The sequence below is a fragment of the Prinia subflava genome, chromosome 1 (genome assembly GCF_021018805.1).
Source record: "Prinia subflava isolate CZ2003 ecotype Zambia chromosome 1, Cam_Psub_1.2, whole genome shotgun sequence".
Taxonomy (NCBI): domain Eukaryota; kingdom Metazoa; phylum Chordata; class Aves; order Passeriformes; family Cisticolidae; genus Prinia; species Prinia subflava.
This window is the reverse complement of record NC_086247.1, coordinates 147,522,441-147,541,846: the sequence shown is the minus strand read 5'-3', so window position 1 is coordinate 147,541,846 and position 19,406 is coordinate 147,522,441. Positions and strand designations below refer to the sequence as shown.

General features: G+C 39.3%; 1 protein-coding gene across 12 annotated transcripts in view; it reads right to left on the bottom strand.

Annotated features, from left to right (window-relative positions):
* Positions 1-19,406, bottom strand: part of KMT2C (lysine methyltransferase 2C) — a 188,848-nt gene that overhangs the window by 42,259 nt on the left and 127,183 nt on the right. For 9 of the 12 annotated variants that reach the window (XM_063416028.1, XM_063416057.1, XM_063416045.1 and 6 more), the window contains 9 exons: positions 18,534-18,715; positions 17,672-17,836; positions 16,965-17,074; positions 11,464-11,529; positions 9,801-10,013; positions 7,029-7,157; positions 5,688-5,807; positions 3,467-3,597; positions 1,779-1,965 (listed from right to left, as the gene is read on the bottom strand). In XM_063416028.1, coding sequence (XP_063272098.1) covers positions 1,779-1,965; positions 3,467-3,597; positions 5,688-5,807; positions 7,029-7,157; positions 9,801-10,013; positions 11,464-11,529; positions 16,965-17,074; positions 17,672-17,836; positions 18,534-18,715 — 1,303 coding nt within the window. The remainder of the gene's footprint in view (positions 1-1,778; positions 1,966-3,466; positions 3,598-5,687; positions 5,808-7,028; positions 7,158-9,800; positions 10,014-11,463; positions 11,530-16,964; positions 17,075-17,671; positions 17,837-18,533; positions 18,716-19,406) is intronic. The other 3 variants (XM_063416091.1, XM_063416075.1, XM_063416108.1) reach the window with 3 other exon arrangements.

Genomic DNA, 19,406 nt, shown 5'->3' with positions numbered 1-19,406 from the left:
CAGTTGGTGACAACACAGTCCTGCAGTCCGCCAGTGCAGGGAACAAACAGCTCCTGTTGCTCCTGCTCCACATCCCAGGTGCCCTGGGACACTGTTCTCATCTGCAGCTCTTCTGTGAGTGCAGCCAGAAGGGAGCTCAGCAATCAGCCAGGGAAGCAGGGCCTGTCACACAGGGGGGATGCTGCTGTGGAAACAACCGTGTCCCACAAAGCCACAGGCAAAGAGTTCAGAACTGCACTGGAACTGATCAACACTGGCACATGATTCCACCCACTTTGCCCCAACTCCACCAAACAGCTCCACCTGGACACAGTTTGGGCTGGAAATATGAACACTTGCTAGAGAATTGAGAAAGACAGTTGGGAACATTCCTATAGCCTAGGCTATAAAAAGCAATGTCTCTCGAGTGTCCCACGTGTCCAATGGGAAAGACAGTAGGTTATCCACTAAAGCCACTGCTAGTGATTTATTAACAGCCAACTCTTTATTTATTCCTGAATAAAAACAAGACAAACTATGAAGTTTTACAACTCTGCTTTTTTATGGAGAATTTTCACACTTTGGAAAAACAATAAATTAACATCAATTTCACAAATTTCTAAAACCCTGTACTACCACAGCACAGGAACACATTAGTGACTTCAAGCTTGCAGTTGGATAGGCCAACAAAGACCTCTGAAGTTGAATTTCTCTGGCTACAAAAGAAAGCCAGGATGGAAAATGTCATCATGAGCTTATCTTCTTGTAGTGCTAGAACTAAGGAAATGCAGACCATGAAACACTCAATTTCCAGCAGCTTCCCATTCAGGGCAAGTTACCTTTTCCATTCTCTACTACTCACAACTTAACTGCAGAAGAATCAATGTATAATTATAATACAGCCTTTTGCTTTTCATTTAGCAGATTTTCACTGAGTCACAAATAGGAGACCTTTCTTCAAATGAATCTCTGGCCAATGGAAACTGTGAGAGTGTGTGCAAACAGTTTTAGATGGAAAAACTTTGGGGATCAGATGAAACCCAAGGCATAAATTAATTAATATACAAAAGAAATAGTAGAAGTTTTTAAAAATAAAGACACCTCTAGCTAACAGCACATACTACACAACAGAGAAAAAATAATTTGAAGGAGACAGTAAGGTTTTAATTGCTCTTTTGTGTGGGGCTGCTCTTTCAGCAGCACTTTACAACCCTCTGGCTATTTGCAAAAATCTCAGCAGAACATTCAGTAAGATTTTCCAACAGCAGAAGCAAAAGACTGCCTAGGGGCTACAAACTGTACCTGGAAAGGGCACTCATGTTCAGAAAGGACACAGTGAAACAAAAATTCCGAGGAGACTGGCAACCCAAAATAATCTAAACCAGTAAAGAAAAGAATAGTTGGATGATATTCATCCAACTAGTGTTCACTAGACTACTAAAAATATCTTTAAATGAGAGTATCTGTGTTTTCTTCTATAATGAACTGTATGCATTTTCTTACACAGAGCTAATTTTCATGGATTTTATAGCCATGGATATTATAGTCAAGATGTTGCAGATTTGCATTAAGTGCCAATTGTTGTGTCATCCACTGCTCTTTCTGACACAGCTGGAGCCCTTGAGAAGAATATCACTGAAGATCAGTGTTAATCAATCTCACAAGGACAGTTCATATATAGAATGCTGAAAAATACATCAGATAAACCATGGGAGGAAAATGGAAAAGAGAGTGGAAAAGCCCCAGCCACCACAATAAAATCAAATTACTGAATCATCACTAAGTTTAGGTTTGTATACCTTGAGGTCCCAGTTTTGTCTGAGCTGGAGTGGAGGTGGAGCTAAGAAGAGGGTCAGATGAAGGATCCAGGAAATTGGTGGCCAAGTTTGCTTTACATGAAAGTGGAAGTGACTCTTCAGGTAAATTATCCAGGCTCATCTTGCTCTGTCTACTGGTATCCAGTAGGTCTTTCCCAAAGAAAGCTTCCTGTAAAGAAGAAAAAATGATTTAACATAGGAAGAACACTGTATTGACTGAAAAATTGGAGTCAATGAAAAAGTTAAAATTAAAAGTCAAGGATTAATAAGAACATAAAAACACAGTCTCAGTCTCACAGACATTCCAGGATGGCAATATCTCTTCCAGTGGCTACGACTTACCTGAGGAACCTACATTACCAAAGTTTTCGAATTAAATGAATGCCTTAGATTATACATAAAAACTTTAGTCTTCTTACACTTATGTGTCACAGACAGTGTACCAATACAGTGTTATTGTCTATCACAATTTGTTTACTATTTAGAATATTTCTCCTTTCACAAAAACAACAGCTGAAGAAGGGGCCCATTATTGGGCAACCTGATCTAGAACTCTGGTTCAATTTTGAGAATGACCATACACTGCATTCGACAAAATCATCCTCATGTCTAACTGCAATAACAAAACACCTGAAGATGTTTAGCTTACATTATAAAAGTGGCTTTTAAAATATTGTGTAACAGCTATCACTCATCTAAGCCTGAATACTCAGTAATTTGTCAACAACTTATCAAATTTTCAAGTCAATCTTTATTCATTATGTAACAACCTTTCTGTTCACTTGTTGTCTTTAAAATCTTGATTTAGGAACCTGTTCTAAAAATAGATCTAAAAATAGATTTTTCAGTACCAATTATTGTAATACCAACCAAAGGAAATGTTCAAGTATTTTCTTTCCAAGTCCCTTCCCCACTTACGAAATACTATTTTTTAAAGAGAAAATGTTCTGCCTGTCTGTTAATTCTTTGCCTTCAACCTCAGGAGACTTCATGGCATGAAGTTTGGTGAACATGTACAAGACAATGAAAGTTGCAACTTTGGAAAGCTCCCTTCACCATAAAGAAGGTGACTGAGAAGAAGAAGAAGCCAAATAAGTGAGATACATATATATATATATATATATATATATATGTATATGAAGGAAAGTTACTCAATTACCATTAATATCCTTGTTATTATCCACAATTGCTGCCTATTACCTGCTAGGGACACCTTGAAATTATTGGGAGGGAAGAGTAGACATTATTGTGGTAGGGAGATGCAGGGCATATAAGTCCATAAAACTGTAGGAAACAAGTCTCCCTTATCCAATCATGTTCTATAACCCTCAAAAACCAAACTGAGAAGCTGAGGAAGCAGCCTGATCAGGCTAAGACATCCTACAGGGCTGAATGTGGAAAGTTCAGAGAGCAAAGGAATGATTTTTCCACCCCATCTCATCTCTCAGCACAAGGAGAGATCCAAATCCACTGAGAAGGATTCTCCAGAATCCTGGAGATTTAACATAATATACAGTTTTCTGTACAAGCTCATGAACAGTCTTTAGAGAACACCCATTTCACTAAAATCATCAATTTGGAATCAACGGTTTAAACGAACTATGAAACAACACATAAAGGTTAAGCCCCTAAATGGATTTCCTGTAAGAGGAGCAGATCACCAGCTTTACCTGCAAGTAGGCAGGAAAGGTTTCTTCCAGTTTATTTTTCTTTTTCCTGTAACGCTTTTTTATCTTCTCAGTGCTCTCAGAAGCTGGAGTAGACTCCTCAACTGGAGTGTCTGGCAGCTGCTCTGTCCAACCTACAAAGGAACACCCGTGCACAAATGAATAAAACACTCAGGATTTTGCTCTAAAGGTCCTGTGGCAGCACATCTGGCTGCCTCTGGGTGCAGGGGTCACTGCACATCACTCCAGCTGCATTCCAGAGGGGTTTTATCCAGCTGTGACTGCCCTGACCACCCAGGCTGTGGCAGCAGGAAATGCCAGAGGTGACAGCAGCCACATCTCTGCTGCACCTCCCAGGTACACACAGACCTTTGACTTCTGCATCCCCAGGCAACCCAAGAATTGCTCATTTGGCAGAAATTACAGGTGTTATTCAACCAGATATTTGAAAAGATAATTCCAGTGTCATCAATGCTGAGTTACACATTAACCACCTTTCATTTCTTACACTATTTTTCTCAAATTAGAAGTAAAAAACTTTTTTTTAAAATCTGAGAAAGAACTATCATATAAATAATGAACAGCCTAGAAAAAGAAATCTATAAAGAAGCTCTTCAAGAAAAATTACACATTTATTCAGCTGTCATATTTCGAAGTGGCACTGCTTTTTCTAATAAACACAAAAGCACACAGTGCTCATCAATCATTCAGTATTTTATTACAACAGAGCACGAAAAACACTGCAGGTAATGCAGAACTTTCCAAGTCCTGTTACTTCTGTCTTGCCAAAGCAAATTACATGAAGTTAAGGACTCTGGCCAGTTATTTAAGGAACTATATTATCATGGTAATAAAATCAGCTTGCTTTGTACTGCAGTGATCTCCTGCAGCATATCCAGAGGACCATGAGTGGAGTGGGGTTCACCAACACTGTGACCCCTGCACTGTGTGAGAGGAGATTTAACAGAGAAAAGGAGAGGATGTGACAAAGGTGCAAAAAACCCCTGGTAAAGCTGATGGGTACTGGCCACTGAGAAGCAGGCTCTTGGCAAGCTATGATTTGTATTTTTTACAAGTAGGAATTGTGCCTGAGCAGACAAGAAGCTCCAACTTTCAACTGAAGATACTTGTTCAAGAATACTCCTTTTTAACAATACGCCTTGTAGTGTTACCCAGAATGGGGAATTAGCTTTTTAGCCAATTGAAAAAAAAATAACAACAAAAACCAAAACAACCTAAAGCAGCAGACCCCTACGGAGATGAAAAGATCTAACACAAGATTTTCAGCACAACATGAAATAAGGCAGTATGCTACACTGAAATATTATTTACAAAGCAGAAACACAGCTGCAACACGAATATTAAAGAGAAAACACAAACTATACCAAGGTTGGGAACTTTTTTCCAAGATTTTGGAATCGAAGTAAACACACTCCACATCTCCCCTGAATGATACCTCAACATTCTCTAGATTAGTGTGAGCAGCTCCAGATGGATGGAATAATTTAGTCTAATCACACACAGCAAGAAACAGAAAAGGGCCCATGAATAAAATCAGACTTCTTGTTAGGTGCTCAATCTACCAAGAATTGCAGTGTCAGAGGCATGAAAATGGCTCTGCCATGGGAAAAGACACCAAACAAAGTCAAGGGTTCTTCAGCCCAGGAAAAGGCAACATTGATGGGGAAATATTATACACATCTAGAAAATATTTCTGTATTACAAATTAATATGAACGATTTTTTAAAAATAATCTTTCATAACAATAAATACGAGGGAAGCTTATAAAATCAACAGGAATAGTTTCTTCATGCAACAATAACATATCACTAAATTCTCTAATAAAGGATTTTCCAGAGCATAAACAAATATATAAAATAGATTAGGCACACTCATGGAATATGGAATACTGCTGAGTGTTAAACTGATGATCCAGAAGACATCCCTGGACCAAGGCTACATCTGGAGAAAGGTGTATCAGAAAGAGGACTGCTCTAAATCTAACTTTGTAATAATAATTTTCACTGTTCATCTCCTACAACAGCCTGCAATTCATTCTTTCAGTTTCTCTGTACATCATGGGCTCAGTTGAAATTACAGCTATGCAGGAATGGGTACTTTCAGTTGAATTAATAAAACCATTATGACAAACGTACATGTTGATGAGCTGTATTGCTTTTACTGCATTAAGCATGAACATTTAACACCAAATTCCTGCACTTACCTTCATCTCTGCCAGGCAACTGTTCAGTAACAGATCCAGAAGAATCTTTTCTGGAGAGAGATCTTTTTGTCTTCCCCTGCCCTGTACGACTTCTCTGACGTACCATAAATCCACCAATACCTGAACGAGGAAGCAAAAATTCAACATATTGAATAAAAACTGTTTCACAGTATGAATGAGAGCCAAGATTATTCTGCAGGTCAAGGAGACTGCTGCATCTACATGTCTAAGAATGAATCTGAGATACCTGAGGAGTTTTCATCTGGAATTTTACAAAACACTTCTGAATTTTCATGTCTCAGTGGGTGAACATATAATGAAAAATGATCAGAATTTCAAGACTGCAGAACATCCACAAGAAGTTCAAATCACCAAGCCTGGCAACTTTCAGATGCTGGTTTTCCCCTCTCTTGGGGCAAACTGACGAGCTGCTGGAATTAGCTGTCAATCTACCAAATGAAACCTATTAAAGAACCTCAAAGGACCACAAAAAATCCTCTGCAAATAGCTCTAGAGAGCCCACGACTCCAAATGATGCTACTAGAGAAGGACATATCCCAAATAAAAAGATAATTAATCAACATTATAATGCCTGACACTCCTGAATCCTTCACTGGAGACTGAATGCAGAGTTCCTGATCCTTTGCAGTTGCTGTGCATTTATCTGAATGTATCAGATACAGATCTGTTTCATTTTCCAGGGGAATTGTTGGCTGCAGAAAACTAATGGATGGATTCTACATGGATACAGTTCAACTGTTTGTGCACCCAAGACATACAGGTAATTAATTCAGTCAGGATAATTAAGAGTCAAGTGCACAATGAAATTAAAATAAATGAATTCATACAATAACTGAATTCATTATAATTCACCTGTCAGAATTAATCTGCAAATACCTAGTAAACTACTCTTTTAAAATAGTTCAGCAAACAAGTAAAATAACTGCAAAAAGTACTCTGAAGTTCAGATATTTCCATATATATATAAATATATACACACATAAAAACTCTCCTTCACCAAGTACAGAAATACAGCACCATTTCCTATCAAGTTAAGCAGCAATACAAGGCACAGATCTGAACTACCACAAGTAATTAGCACACTAAAAACAGGGGCAATGCAGACCAGCAACCTTTGGAAATGTGTTTTGGCAAGAAGAAAAAAAGGAAAGTTTAAACAGAATAGGAGAAAAAAATCTACAAAAATCTACAGTCAACAATAAGCAGTAGAATACTTCAGAATTTCATAGTGGTTTTTTGTTGTTTTGGTTGTGGTTTTTTTGTAAATATACAGAAAAAATGAACAATGGACGCACAGTGATCCAAGTTACTTTATCCTACCAGGTCTGTATGGTTTTCGTTTCCTTTTTTTAATCCCATCAGCTCCTTCAGCCACTTTGGTATCATCGTCCACAGCCTCCCGTTCTGGGCTGGAATCTGATTTTCCATCACAATCCATAAGGTCACCTTCTGCAGAAAAGAGGCAATGGTAACTTAAACTGGAAAAGGGAAAGAAAATGATTTTTTTCCAAAATTTCCATGTCTGACTGTTCTATAAGAAATTGGCTGAGAATGACAGATTTTTCAAAAGGGTGACAGATAATCATAATCCCTGGACATTTCTGGGAAACGCATCCTATCTATATACACACATTTCCTATGAGATGATGTTTAGACTAAACCAGCAAGTAAATGCTACAATTAGTATATGTAAATGAGAGAAAGTTTTTGGTACCTCCTTCAGAAACTTGTGCTAAGTGTCTGAGCAATCTCCAGCTATTCCATCAAGGAATATGAATCCATTTACCAAAATAAACTTCCTTTTCTTCCCTGTCCTCCTCAGTTTTGACAGGGGTTTTTTTTTTGTTTTATTGAGAAGATCCTTAAAAACTGCAGCCTGCCCTTGGAAGGTGAAGTGTAATGACTTTTAGTGTGGTGGGTTCATGACTTGAAGCTGTGTGACTGACTGAAAGCAGACTGATCTGGGAAGAGGAATTTGATTTATGAAATACAAAATGCAGCCCAAAGGAATCACTCAGCCTTGACGATGAAGACTATAATTCAATGTTAGAGTTTATATTCTGTGGGAAAGCAGGGTAGAAACAGATGTGAAGTATGCTGACATCAGAAAGCCTTTGGTGTTGAAGAGAGAGGGAACTAATTCTTCCTGATACCCCCAAAAAGACCTTGCATCTTCATTTTATCACAAACTTTCTGAAATGTTAAATATACTCTCACCTCTGAAAAGATACTGGAATTCTCACATTCTGCTTTGGATATAGGTGTATAATTCTAGATGGAGTAAAACCCCATGCAGTTGTAAGAGGGAGAAATGTTGTTATAACAGAGCTGGACTCTTTCACACCACTTTTGCCATGGTAGAACTGAAACCCTCACTCTTCCACAGGCCAGGTGATGGCCCAGACCTTCCCACTGATAAAGACCTCACTGAGTTCTACCAACAAGGCCAGTGGATGGCAAAGGCCACCAAGCTGAAGCTCCCAAAGCAAGCTCAACTTTCAAGTAGACTTAAAATGTAGAAGGCCCAATGAAAGCTGAACATGATGCAAGCCTACAGATGAGATGGTAACAAAATTCCGCGAGCTCACCGTTCTCACATAAAGCCTCTTTTTTCCACCTGGAACATCAAGAGTCAAAATAAGTTTTTTTCCCTTTTCCCCAGGGATTACTACACTGTATCACTCCAATCAAAGTCACAGCACAGCTGTATTCATCCTGATGCTCATACAAAAATTCCAGATGTTCAGAGACAGACACTGACCCCCTCTGCAGAGCAGAGCCCAACACACCCAGAGCTTCAAGGAAATCCAGCCCACCTCCCATGCACTCCCTGTGCTGTTACCACCACACACAGGAATGTGCTTTAACTCTCAAAAAGAGAACAGGAGGTGATCAGAACTGAAACTGAAGTTGTGGATGCTCTGGCTCTCCCTTTCATACCCTGCTATCACATCTGTGTATCCCGTTATCTACCTGGAAAGTCCTACCACCTATAAAAGCCAACAAGCAGATGATGAAGTCAGAAAAAGTCATATAGAAAACAGGCACACCTTTTTAAAAGTAAAGATTGTTAACCACTGAAGGAGAACAAGGGAAGTGACCAGCTGCCTCCAAATTCAAAAGCATTTTTTGCTTTCAAAAACCTAGTTGATGGAGAATATGAAAATATGAGATGGAATTTCAGAGTCCATGTAATGCTAGGATAATGTACCAAATCCTATGAATACTCAAAGGAATGAAACAAAAACAAACTGTTTAAAAGGCTATAAAGAAATAAAAGGGAGCTATTTTTATAGAAGAATAGTCCTAGTCAACAACAGAGGGTCAGAATGTGGTCATCAAACAACAGGAACAATACTTCTATCAACAAGTTAACACTGAAACTTCACTGATGGCTGAGCTACCTAGTTATCTCAAGTACACTCTGCAGCTAAAATAAGCTTATGACATTTAATCTGATTAACAAGGCAGTGTTGCATGAACAGAACTGTGGGGTGCCAGTGGGCCTCAGTTCCTCTCCAAAGAGACACCTCCATGACCAATGCAGTGACTTTCTCACCTGCCACTGGAAGGAGCCTTGCCCCAGACCATGGATTCGAGTGTTAGCCAAAATCACTGACTCTAAGGTCAGCTCACCATAATTCTTACAGGAAAGAGAAACACCTCAGCAAAGAACTGCTCCACTCTCCCACCTGATTTTAATACCAGCTTCTCAGTGATACAGATGTTGCTTTGCTGAGCCAACACTTTCAAGCAGTTTGCACTGAATTTGAGTACACTTGTACTCAGTGAGTGCACAGTGTTTCCCACAGGTAACCCAAAGATTAACCAAAACAATCTTCCCCTATTTCCAGTGCTGGCAGCCCTAAAAAAGGGAGTTTCCTACAGGATGGATGACCCATAAACAGAACAACAAGGAAAATCCCTGAAATGGACAACAACAAGCCATGACTAGTGTTCAAGAAATTTCCATGAAACATTCTGTACAGAACACAGGAGTATCAGTGTAATAAAAACTCCCAGGGGTGCTTGCAATACACACAGGTACTGCAACACTCCAAGCTACAAGACATGCCAAAAGTAGACTGCTACCTCTACTGTCATCCATCTCCCCATCTCTTGAGTGCTCTGACTGGGCATCTGGGGGTGTCTGAAGCACAGCCACACTGTTCTGATTTATAATCTTCAGTTTAAGCTTTGGTTTCGTCCGTTTTCTTCTGGGCACTGTAACAGTGAGGCTCTGTAACTGAGACATGCCGGATTCTGTCAAGCACACTCCATCCTGGGTGTATGTCTTCGGTGGGTCTATAAAAGTTGAACGAATCATAACAGCAATATAAAACTCTTTTAATTTACAAGTCTTAGATTTTTTTTTTTTATTTTTTTAGGAATAGCACTTACAAGAGTTAATAATCCACATGTATGGAGCTGACCCGTGAGTGAAGAAATTGGTATAAATAAACCAGAGATATCTGACACTGTCTTACATATTACAATTACAGCTTTATGATCTAGAGCCTGATGTCAAATCCAGCAATAATTCATTACATTGCTATGAAACAACTTATACCAAGGACTCATTAGAAAGAACAATTCAATTATGGAAACTGGTGCCTTGCAGGGTACTTCTGTATTACTGGCACCCACAGAAAACTGTGCAAGTCATACTTTGTGTCCCTGTTGCTAATCAGCCAAGGTCCCCATCCAGCCCTCAGCACTTTACCTTCATCTTATTAATAACCTGAAACCTCCAAGAACTCCTGGTAACTCAGAGAACTTATCAGCCCTATTTTATAGGCAGAAAAAAACCCAAGCTGTGTCAAGTGAGCTGCTCAAGATCAAATAGGAAATTGTGGGTAGAACCCAAGTCTCCCAAGACCTGCAAGACTGCTTCCTCCTCAAGCTGTTAAATGACAATTGAGCCCACTGATAAGCTCGGATATTCCTTAATTCACCATGCAAAGAGGTCCTGCCACCTGTGCTGGAGCCCTGCAAGTGGAAGCTCAGGAACTTTCAGCCAAATAACGAAGAGGCTGCAATGATGCTTCAGCTCTCTGGAGTCAATTTGATAACCCAGCTTTTGAAAACATACAAATATAATAACATTTGTTCCATTTAACCAGAAACATTTCCTTGTGTAACATCTGACAACACAGCTGGTTCTGAACAAATTCATCCCACTTGACTGCCCTCCTACACCCAGCTTGAAAGGTGTGTGTTTCAAAAACATCTCACACTCTTTTTCAGATTGAATATCTGAGGGGAGAACCTTCTCCCAGGTGTCAAATAGAAAAAAAAATTCTGATGTGATGGAAGCTGTCCTAACATGATGGAAGCTGCTGGGTGCTATCATTATAAAAACTGACTTGTGAGTAGGCTTGTCAGGATTGTAAACTCCTAGCACAAACCAGACAAATACAGAAAAGCTGCATTCTCCTAACAGCTCCAGCCTGTAAACATTCTGTGTACATGCCTGACTCAGCCACACTGTGTTATTACCACTGATATTAAGGCAAGCAACTAAGACTGCAGGATCAAAGCGTAATTTAAAGTAATTGTTATAGTGCAGGTATGGCAGGCAAGAGAGGAGAAAGAAGAGAGAATGAGGAAAAAAAATGGAAAGCATGCTATGGTAACTGAAGGATAGTTAATGCTGTGTGTTACAAAACCATGGGAAAAAATAATTTTTGTCTCATGTAAAAATATACCCTTAAATATGCTAAATGATCAGATATTAAGCATTTCCATTCTTTACCTAGTTCTTTTGATTTTGAAATTATCTGAGCTCCAACTGATGAATCACAACAGTCCAAAGAAGGCACTGAAAAATATAAGGAAAATAATTTCAACTTTTAAAAATGGTGACTTGACTTAAATTGAAACTATCGATTTTCCTTCAAACAGTTCCATTACACTCCCTAATTTACACTGTTGGCAATTATTTACTTGCACCTTTAAAATAAAGTGCTTTTCAGTGTCACAGATGTGACTACAAAAGAAGCCTGATACAACCTGAAGTTCTCCAACTTCCTAAAGCCAATAAAGGCATTGGAATGGCACTGAACTCAATGGGAAATGATCTTTCTGGACCAAGGGCCAATGAATACACTGCATCTTTTGGGCTGGAAAGCAACCTCTACACTAATCATGATGTTCAGGTTTCATGATTCTATTCTAGGCAATGTTCAGGTTTTGCTGCCCTAAAAATTAAAAATTATTTTTAATAATTTTTATGCCAATATCATTAAAAATTGTGAAGTGGGTATTGATCAGTATTTCCCCAAGGAGGGGCCAGCACACTCCAAGAGCTTTGCACACAAGATTCTCACTGTGTCTGTGCTGTCAGGCCTCTCACACAGCACTTGGAGAAGGCTGATGTATCTGAGACTAGATAACATGGGACTTGTTGAAGTTAGATAGGGAAACTCTTATTCCAGATAAGAGTGTTGCTAAATGGAACAGCAGAAACTCAAAAACTACACCTTGTGTGCACAGGGCAGCAGTGGAACAGTGTGACTGAAAAAACCATCATCAAAATGTCCTGCAACACCAGGTTACTTCTGCAGTGGGCAGAAATCCTCTTCCCTTTTGCCTTAACTACAAAACTGCAATCATGCTTCACTCACCTATGATGTGTAGACTAAACTTTTAATATTAGTAGTGACTTCACAGAGATTATGTAGACAGAGCAGTAAGTGAAAATTAGGAGCTTCTATCTCGCAAACACCAAACTAGAATCAGAAAACCTGTTAGTCTGGCACAGTTAGCACGACCACAGAGGCAAGTTTACCCATCCTTTTTTTTTCCCTTTTGCCTAGAAATCTTATTAATGCTGAGTTTAGGACTCAAGATAACATCTGGAGTATTTCCTTTGTGCCTGCCACACAAGATGAGACCTCTGAGGCAGAGAACACATGGGGGGTTCTGTGTGTCACATCACCCATGGCACATGTGCTGCTGCTCCCACCTCACACACACCATGGGAGCCAGGGCAAGACCAGGAAAAGCACAAAAGCTTCCAAGTAACACTTAAAATGAGCATGAAACATACAGCATGCCTTCTAGCAGATCAATAAATGTAAGGAAAGTCCAAGTCTGCCTTCAGAAACTACAGTGCTTTGATACTTTTATATAATGTGCAACTAATGCACAGGGCACAACCTAGAGAAAACCAGTGCTTCATGCAATTAGTAAATGAAAGGAGCCTATGAGAACTACTGAAAAACTGAACAGTGAAGAGAAAAAACAAGGAAGAAAAGAAATTGAAAATGCCACTTGGAAAGAGACATAGAGCCAAAAAGAAATAAAAAATAGGGGACAAGCTGCAGAAAGGAAGATGCTCAAAACACTGAACTGAAACAACAGAAAATAGGCAGATTGGAAGAACTATTCAAAGTGGAATAAGACATCATCTGTTCATTTAATTTGTTATAATTTGCAAGATGGTTTTAAGACTGAAGTAGCAATTACTGAATTGGAATCTAAAAGTAAACAAGAAATTCAGAAAGACAGTTGTGAACAGGAATTTGAAATCCTTCATTTAAAGTCAAACAACAAAGAGATCTTCTCATCCAGGTCAGACTGAACAATTTTAGCTCTGGAGACTGAATTGAGTTGAAATGCTCAAATAAACAAGCTGATAGTGACAGAGGTGAGGCCTTCAGAGACCCATTCACAAAAACTGCATGAACAAACAGTGTTTGAAGACAGTATCAAACAGACTTTCAGAAAAGGATCTAATTAGAGTGCAGATTAAGGATTACAATCAATAAAATGGATAGCAGAAAAGCATAGTACTGTTAGAAAAAGCCTATCCAAAGGGAAAAAAAATAAAAATGGCAAAAATAGTGCTTTCTGAGGCATTCAGCTGAATTTTAACCAAAATCGCTAAGCTTATCTGCAAAAGGGTTTAACCATGCTGAATGTTGTACAGCATTTAGTAGCCTCAGCTGAAAACAAGTAATTGCACAAAATACAAAATACAAAGAAAGTGGAGTTCATTTTTAAGGCTGCAACAGAAAAGAACAATTCTATGAAAAAATGAAACCAACATAAGGGACAGAGTGGAATGGTTGATGTAGAAATACAGCACTAGCAGAGCACTCTTTATTGAGTGCCTGCATAACTGTGTCACTGACACAGGCTTTTTTTTTTTGTAAATACAGTAACACAAGAACATTAGAGGTGACACAGTAAATGTGCTAAATTAAAAAAATCGGAAGTTAATTTTTTAACACATAGTTTTATGTTGGATTTGTTTCTTGTATTTGTAAAGTACATAGAATTCAGCTTCAGAATGAAGAAAAATTTAGATTAGTTTAATGAAAATGATACAACAGAGACTGCCAGCCATGAAGTGTCTCACTGGAACCCCTGGACAGGGGTAAGTGATACCAAATCCTCACTGCCTCCATGAGGAGGTTTACTTGAGCCCCAGGAGGAATAACTGCACACAGGCAGCTTCAGAAACTGCAACCAGATCAGTCCTAACTGGTTACAGAAAACCAGAGCTGGTCCCTCTGCATCCTACAGGGGAACAAACACAGCACCAAGCGAGGAGGAGGCTGGAGCCTGGGTGGAGACAGGATGGGAGTACGTGAGGAGGGATGGGATTTGCAGATGGGGCACAGGACATACAAGGGCAAATGACACAAAGGCAGAACTGATGGGTTCAGGTGAAGAACTGCTCGTCCAGGAGTGATGTGGATGGGATACACACACACCCCTCCTGAATGTGCAGGAATTACAGCACAGGGGGAAAGCTGCTGCTACCTAATGCACCCGCCTAGATTCTAGTCATGAGAATTCATAAATTTCTCTACAGGACACAGCTGCAGGACATCTTTTATGAGACAGTACTAAAAGGAACCTGCTAAAACACTGATCAGAGATGGTTATTACACAATAACCTAGTAATGAAGGTTTCTGGTCCATTTGCACTGGACCAAATCCTGCACCATTCTGGCTTTTGATATTTATGTATGTTCAAGAAGAAAAACACTGTTTTTCTGTTTCCTGAAGAAGATGACCTTTTAAGAATGTAAGGTATGATGAGACAGGGAAGAGCTCTCACAAATTTAAAAAAGTTTCCACTTTCTGAAGGAAGGAAAATGGAAGTTCCTTATCAATATCTACACATTAGAACAATTTACTCTTCACCAAGGGTACACCTGCTATGTTTTACTTATTAGGTTGAGGGGCTCTTGTTTCTTCTGGAAAGAAAGTGGTTTAAAACCCTGTAATAATACTTGCAACACATCTATGATACATCAAATGGAAAGAGCAAGAACCATCCCAGTAAGAATCCCACAATATAATATGTATTTACAACTTTCTACTGCTTACTAACATTTATTTCTCTAAGTTTATCAGATGCTAATTCTTCTGACTTTGAAACAAAAACTTACAGCAATTTTTCAGAGGAGTTTTAGAAGAATTCATGGAAGACCAAAACACTTCATATAAAAGTACATGCAGGTATTTCTATAAACATGCATCAAAGGACATATTCAGACATGCAACTGTGCAAATGTACATGTGTTAGAGAGGTTTTAATACTGAGTCAAAACACGAAAGAATAAGCAGAAAAACTTGTCTTACAAAAAAGGTGAAGAAAACCTGCAAAGAAAACCTGGGAGCTCCCAAGGGACTGGTTCCTTTTCCTTGGAAGCCAAACCTAAGCAACACAACTTCATAGAGGTGTGCAGGAAGGGCTAACTCAGGGGTCAGCTTCTGCCTGGAAGTGAAACACCTCTTGTGAAGCTGCTCCATCTCACATATCACTTTAATTATCTCTAAAAGGTAGCTCTGCCAGCTCCAAAGAGAAAGGAAGAAGTATTTCTTACTTGGATCTTTTTGCCTTAAGTACTCAAAGCTTATTATAAAAATAAACAAAAGTCTGTGTTTTATCTGCAAGTTTCTGGCTTTTTCCACTTTACAAAACCTCTTTCCTTGTGAATTTTTGAAAGCAGATCTTTACAATGAAGTGACTTGCAGAAATACAGAAGCATTAGGCATTCTTCTATTAGTGATAAAAATGGGTTACTTGGAAGTGTTGCAGCAGGGAGTCTATAAACCTCCAAGGTCAGGTCAGTAAGTTACAATTACTGCTGTGATGAGGACATGCCAGTGTTAAGGGACATGAGATGCTCTATTGAATTTTCCTTGGCAGACCTTCCTTCCAAGCCTATGCCTCACAACTTCTTCGATTCAGGAAAACCAATCTTACTGACAACTTCTCCATGGATACAAATTTTTCTTGAAATATTTGCTTAGTTCTTTGTACCCTCCTCCTAATATTCTCATGTGATACCCCAATGAAGGGGTAATATGAACACTTGCACGTGCTTATGCTAAAAATGGGAGTAGGTGTCAATGTAAAGGAGCCGACTGAAGCAGCAACTTCCCTGAGCTGACACGCAGGGAAAACAGACCTGGGCTATCACCCCTGAGCAAGACTAAAATATAAATCATAAAATAAATGTCACAGGCCAACCTAACTGCTGACAGGCCACTCACAGGAACATGAACCAGCACCATCCCATGGAACCAGGTGATGTAAATGTGCTTAAAAAGCAGTAACCTTGGCTCCTGAAGTGCCACTGTAACAGAACTGTGATACAGACCAACAAGGCTGTGGGTATCCTTACCCAGAGAAATGCTAAATTCATCAGAAGTAATGACACATTTTAATTAATAAGGAAGTGATAACTCCCAAACAAAGAAGTATGGCCAATTCTTTTTGAGATTGCAGCTAGGGAGAGAAGCATTGGTCTTGAATACTGGGAGAGCTGAGGAAAAGGCATTAAGAAAACATGAGGGAGGAGGGGAAAAATGCTTACACAGACTGTTGTTAGAGCTACTGCTGCCTCACACAGCCTCAAAGCATCAAAATACACAAACTTTTTCTGCTTAGAAGTAATTTTCAGATTCTTCTGTAGATGTAACTTTAGAGAACTGGGCTTTCTTCTTTCCACAAAGTGATATATGCCTTTGACCCCTTCACCACCAAATGCTCTTAGCAGTTTATCCCTATCTTCAACACCTCAACCCAGAATTTCCACCAGGTTTCCTCTGGCCTAAATCACTTGAGAGTGCAAAAAAGAGCCTAGGACACTTCCACAAGAGCCCTTAACACAAACACGAAGAAAATCTTACTTCTGCCATGAGCCAAACCTCCATCAGAGCACAGAACACATTCCCAAACCTATTTATTGCAGTGTGCAATCCTGCCATTGGTTTCGATCGTCTTCTTACCGTTCGTTGGTGGAATGTATGGCCTACAAATGGTACAGTCAAAACCCATATCAGCTATGTTTTCCACTTCCTCCTCTGTGTTTAAGTTCTGACAGATTGCATGCATCCATCTAGAAATTAAGTGGGGGAAAAAATACAATTTAAAGGAAATAGGTGGTGTTTTAGGAGACCCAAGTATCAGTCTACGGTCCAAGTAAATGGGAAATGGTTGTTCAGTTTGAATTCTTTTAGGGAGAAACCACAGAATCAGGTTTTCCATATACAGCATCCCCTACAGTGGTGTGTGTTACATCCTGTATATGGAGCAGTAGATCAAGTATTTCCCTCCACAGGAAGGAACTCTATATAGAACAATCTCCCAAGTATGTTTTTGTATGATAATTTTCTCCCTATATTGCAATAATTTTAATTACTTTATACAATGTACTCTAGACTCAGCCTCACAACAATAGTCTTGTGAGGTAAATTAGTTTATTTTTACAGGGCAGGGGGGAAGAGGCACAGAGTGATTAATTAATTTGCCCAGAATCAGACAGTTAAGTCTGTGGCACAACCAGGAATGAACCATTAAGAGACTTCTGAGACTCAGTAATCCAGTGTTCTTTACCATGTGACCATTTCCTTCATCTCTACACTTTTACATTAGGGGGAAAAAATTAAAATAAGACTTGAGCAGGAAAAATATGAGAAATATTAGAACTCCTTACCGATCACACTGTCTACACTGAATTATAAGCTCCTCATCCCTGTACGTGCGGTAGCAGATTGGGCAGGTAGACAAACTTGCACAGGGAGCACACTGAGTGTAATTATTTTGCCATTCACATCTTAAACCTGGAGAAGTTGCTCCACAGTGTCTGCACCAAACACACCTGCAGAACAGACAAAAAGATCTGTTACTGTCAGTTCACAGGAAAATCATTTTGTGGCTTTAAATCTCTTCCACTTAGAATGAGGTGAGTAATTAAGTTTTAACTTAACAACATGTTTAACCACAAATATTTGACAACATTTTTTGTACTTTTTGAAGGGAGTTTCTAATTAATAATTCCCCTGAAACTGCAAAAGCAGGCAGATGGGTTCTTGTAACAGCTCAACAGGTCAAAGGCGTTCCTGCTTCCAGTTGCCATTCACTTTGAGATCCAGAGACTCAACCATGTGAGAGGTCTGGTCTGTTTGTGTTTCACCCAAGTAAAACAAATGGTTTTCACAGGGTTTTATTTTGAAAACACTTAGGTGAAGCACCCACTAATTTTTCCAAATGAACACTGGAATAATTACAATGAATGTAAATTGATTTTTTTTTTTTTGCTATGAGTTTCAAAAGAGGAATTTTGTCTATCTCTGTGTGATTTTTTGGTATGAAGAAGCAGTTCTAAGAGGAGATAAGAGTTTCCTTTATAGAGTGATAATTGAATGAAACAACTCAGAAGCATTGTGTTGGCTCTGTTTAATACACCTGACTTAGACACGATTGAAACCTCGTTACAATTCAATGACATTACAAACACCAAGTGACAGGGAGAAGCAGAAGAGAACAGCAGGCAGCATCTCTGAGCCCAGACACACCATTTGCACTTCCAGCCTCCCTTGGGCACGGTCTGCAGGGGCGGGTCCAGGCAGTAGGTGTGGTAGCTGATGTCGCAGTCGTCGCACAGGAGGAGCCTCCCTGGATCTGTGGCTTTCCCACAGGCTTCACACACCGTGCACTCCAGGCACCTCCAACCTTTGCTAAGTACCACTTTAGTAATCTGAAAAAATGCAAGGGGAGAATTAGCTGAAAATGGCTCAGTGAAGTGTGATCAATAAATTAAGGTCTGGCTTGTGGAGCTCAGGATGCTCTTCTGGGCACACCACCCACATTTCAAGGAGCTCTTTATCAAACACACCTTCTGATGATTCCATGAACAGGAATGGATTAAACAGAAAGAAACTGTCCTCCTTTCTACTCTTTATAAAAACAGCTCCAGTGTTTCCCTTTTTAAGTCACCTGGGACTTCACCTGACTGCCAGGACTTTTCAAATATCATGGAAAGTGGTATGGCAGCTGCATCAGCCAATTCCCTCAGGACTCTGGCAAGCATCTTGTCAGGTCCCAGAGACTTGTGCTCATTCTGGTTCCTCAAGAGCTCACAAACCTGATCCTCTCTCGTCATGATGTGATCACAGTGCTGGAGTTTTACTCATCTGAAGCAAACAGCTAACTTACTGCAATTAATATATAATGCAAGAGCAGTACACAAACAAAAAGTCAAATTATAACTGCATGAAATACGCATATGGCATTTTGTAAAGTACGTGCAAAACAAAGTTTTTGACATGTTGAAAAAAAAATCCCACTTTTACACATATACTTACATCACAACCAATGAAAAGTGTACAGTGTATATACTGCAGTAAATAGCTTATTTTGTGCTTGCTAGGTCATTTCACAGCATTCAA